We start from the raw sequence: 3,838 nt of genomic DNA, 5'->3' as shown, positions 1-3,838 counted from the left end.
TCATTTTATATAACATTTTTCATATTATCAATCAATTAGAAATCATACTCCTAATTCAATTTTATAAAATGTGATTTTCTGTTCAATAAATTTTATTACATATGTTTAAAAAAATGAAGTTTACGTTCACTTACGTCTAATCAATTAGTTTTATCGGTCTTCAATTATTTCTTACAAATAGGTTCCAGATATGAATGCATGAATGTTAATTACAGGAACATATCGCGTTAAATATTCGAGTAATGACAGATACAACTTCCATTGAACCAACCTAATCTTACATTATTTAAACGATACAAAAGACAATAGTGATTTACAAAGTCAGTTATATACACTCATCATGGGTATAAAAGCAGAAGGGGACCCCAACCAGAGGATAGGAACTTAGAAAACTGATGTACATCAACAAAATTCTTGTATACATGTCAAATTATCAAAGGCCCTCTGTCCATAAAGTACAAGCTTCTGATATGGGTGTTTGTATTTCCTGAAAAATTGAGGGATTTTATACTTTGAATTCCTACATAACAGTTACACAAAACAAGCACAATCAAAGAATCATCAGATTACCTCAGGAAGCTGCAGATGACGATGATGTACATTGTCAGATTTAACAATCGTTTCCCACTTAAGGTAAAATGATGTTGTCTGGAGAGTGACATTGTGCATGAAGGTTTGCAATAAAGCTTGACCGTGAAGTCACGTTCTTTTTGGAAATGGTAGGTAAAGTGCGCTTAAGCCAAGACTCTGATGGAGCTTTTAGTGAAGGTAGGACCAAAGGAAGTCCAAAACAGCTTGCACCAGATGTTTCTTGGTGGCCCGACTCTGTAAAACGTTGTCTCTCTAAGGCATTCTTCCCATCATATCTTACCTTTGAGCTATCCATACAACATTCTTTATCTACCCATTTGGCTGATAAATGGCTCTTCAACTCAACTTCTGAATTTTGATTGAGGCTATTAGAATTGTTTCTCCTGCTGTAACATTGACTTTCTGAACTCATCTCCTTAAATGCAATCATTTCAGAACTTGAATCTATTGAAGGATTATTGTAAACGCTATTATCTCTTCTCGAAGTCTCATAATCACCCCCTCTGGTATTGGTTTGAGAGGTGACCTTATTTACAGAATCCACATACATTGTTTTCTCATGAACATGGCTTTCATAATCATGTTGACTGCTCTCAGAGGATGCTATTTTTCTGCAAACTCTTTGATGTGGATCGGTGCCATGTCTAGATTTTACTAGAGTATCCAAAATCTCTTTTTTTGCTTTAAACCCACAGGTAGTTCTAACTTGCTGCAGAATAAGAAAATAATAACAATGAGCCGCACGTGAAATAATGGCAAAAGAAAAAGTAGATAGAGACAAATTAATACCCCTTTTGTAGATCCAATGTAAGAAGCACCTGATTTAGCATGCATTCGATGAGCCGCTTTTCTTTGAACCTTATCCATTGTTAATCCAGGTATTGGATTCAAAAGACAGAACCGAGGAAATAGCCCACAAGTAGTAGTTGTGCATTTTTCGTATTCATTGCAGTCAATACTTTCTTCTACGTTCGCTTCTCTCTTTTTCTGTTTTTGTTGTTCTTGTCCAACAAGTTCCTTCTTGGACACATGATGTGGTGCTTCAGATGTTGCTGCAGGGAAGAACCTATCAATCATGAAATCACGAGATTGTAGATGATCACTTGAGAAACTCCCATATGATTGAGCCTCTTGTTCCTCCCAACCGCTCAAACCAGATAAACTACAGCTCGTGAAGAATGACTCACTCCTGGAAAGTGTGTCGAGACAATCTTTATAGGATTCATCTCCATCATCTGAATAAGAACTTTCCTTCTTCATATTTCCATCTTTTGAATATTTTGCTATTCTTTTATCCAAAGATGCAACCCTTTGAGAGTTGGAAAAAACGGAGCTTCCGGTTCTCATCTCAGTAACTGATTGTTGCTTGATTTCTGATACTCTCCCAATAGGCTGCTCGGCAGCTTGTGTCTGTAACTTGCTTTCATCTTTGGGTTTTCCTGGGGCTTTCTCCCATACAAAAGGCACAGTTCCAGCATTCCTCACAGGAACTGACTTTAACTCTGAATGGTAAGCAAGAGGAGGTGGAAGTCTGGCTAATTTGTAATCAGTTTTGCTTCTGCGGTCTGCTTCATTGGCCACTGTTGATGAGAAACGCCTCACTGATAACAGTGGCTGGTTAAAATTCAACTGTTTTTCTTCCATTAGATCTTTCAGTATCATGGAATTAGCTTCTGCGAAACACCAAAATACAAACTACACTCAAACTTAGCCTTTTCATGAATATGTGAAAGAAAAATACACTCACATTGTTACAGTGAAAGAATTCGAGAGTAATAGGGAATAGAACCACTGAGCCTTTGGATGATGTTATCCATAAGAAATTAATTTTTGGATAGCTTAAGAACGAGTTAATTCATACAAGTTCTCTTACATAATTGTTAAAGATTTTTTCTTTTAACTTGCAAGAAATCGCTAACAAATATAGCTTATGTGACCGGCAATTACAATCAAACCAGACCATCAAAGAAACAGAAATTTTAGTTTTATCAGTTAGGCCAAGGCCAGCATTCATCAAAAGCAGTCACGTCATTCAAGAACTAGGACCAAGAAAGCTCTGATGCTTGCATTAGAATAACAAAGAAACATATTTTTATTTCCCGTACAACATTCACCGTGTCATTCATCACCATGTACGAAAAACCAAGAAACGCCAACAAACACACACGAACACAGAGAGAACAAGAGTTCAGGAAAAGAACCTTGGAAAGAAAAAATGAGTCGGCCCAGGAATCAACCCACTTTCCTCGTTTGGAAAGCTAGTGAATAAAGCCTGCAAAGCAGAAGCAATTTCTTGTCTTGCACAAGGACATGAGATAAAGAAAACAAAGAAAGAAAGGAATTGCTTTGAGAATAACACATAAACTATGTTGTACGCTTGTGTCTGTTGCTTTGCAGCAGAGGTGAGTAAATCCTTCTCTTCTCTCTCTAGAGTGTAAGCACATACATTATGATCATTTCATGTTCCTCGAGACTAGCAAATAAGTGTGTGATCATGTGACAGAGAAGCCGGAGCAGGGATAACCATGAAAAGAGTTGAAAATCAAAAAAAGGGCAACCCTGCTTTACGTGTTCGATTGTTGAGGAAAGAATAATGTTTTCTACAAACCTTGGTGAGAGTAACACAGATAGCAGATAGAGCAATATTAACGAGTGATGTGATTAAATATGATAAGAGAATAAAACATGAAACGTGTCAAATAACACTATTTGTAACTCCTCTGTTCTTGTGCTTCCTTCTGTTTATTTTCTTGCTAAAAGAAATTAGGAATATGCTAAATCCAAATCTGCGGGATAAGTTTTTATTATGCCAATGATGATAAGAAAAGAAAGAAACCCACGCACAAAGTAAATAACATATGCTATAAATATGATCCTTTCCTCCGCATATTATATTTAAATTTTCCTAATTAAACTAATCAACTAATAATTTAGAAGTGTATATTTGGATTGTTGTTTTAAAAACCGAAATACACGGATTTTCATTGTGAATTACGCCTCTCATGCAGTTTCTGAACATTTGCAGACTCTTGAAAGGTAGATTTTTTCTATATACTAAGAAAATATAAAGTTATAATATTAAGCTAATTGTAGAAACTTGATTTCATCAGAATATGAGTGAAGAAATATAATATTTACTTCATGAATGCGCTAGAGGTCCTGCATGTGTAGCTGCAAATGATGTCACTTGCTACAGGTGTCAAAACGATATAGAGCACGTTTCCTAACTTGGAACTTTAGAACTATA

At 35.9% G+C, this 3,838-nt stretch overlaps 1 protein-coding gene across 2 annotated transcripts; it reads right to left on the bottom strand.

Annotated features, from left to right (window-relative positions):
- Positions 1-272: 272 nt before the first annotated feature.
- LOC108333741 (uncharacterized) lies at positions 273-3,383 on the bottom strand. Of its 2 annotated transcripts, XM_052870392.1 has the most exons (4): positions 2,793-3,383; positions 1,381-2,264; positions 571-1,300; positions 273-487 (listed from the first exon to the last, which is right to left on the bottom strand). In XM_052870392.1, the coding sequence occupies exons 2-3, from the start codon at positions 2,251-2,253 to the stop codon at positions 629-631; spliced, it is 1,545 nt and encodes a 514-aa protein (XP_052726352.1). In that variant the 5' UTR covers positions 2,254-2,264; positions 2,793-3,383; the 3' UTR covers positions 273-487; positions 571-628. The 2 variants fall into 2 exon arrangements, with proteins under 2 accessions (XP_052726352.1, XP_052726353.1); XM_052870393.1 differs by lacking the exon at positions 273-487 and having other exon boundaries at positions 1,174-1,300; positions 1,410-2,264.
- Between the last annotated feature and the right edge of the window lie 455 nt (positions 3,384-3,838).

The sequence above is a fragment of the Vigna angularis genome, chromosome 11, assembly GCF_016808095.1.
Source record: "Vigna angularis cultivar LongXiaoDou No.4 chromosome 11, ASM1680809v1, whole genome shotgun sequence".
In the NCBI taxonomy this organism is placed as follows: domain Eukaryota; kingdom Viridiplantae; phylum Streptophyta; class Magnoliopsida; order Fabales; family Fabaceae; genus Vigna; species Vigna angularis.
The sequence above is the reverse complement of the archived record's forward strand: the minus strand, read 5'-3'. Positions and strand labels throughout refer to the sequence as shown.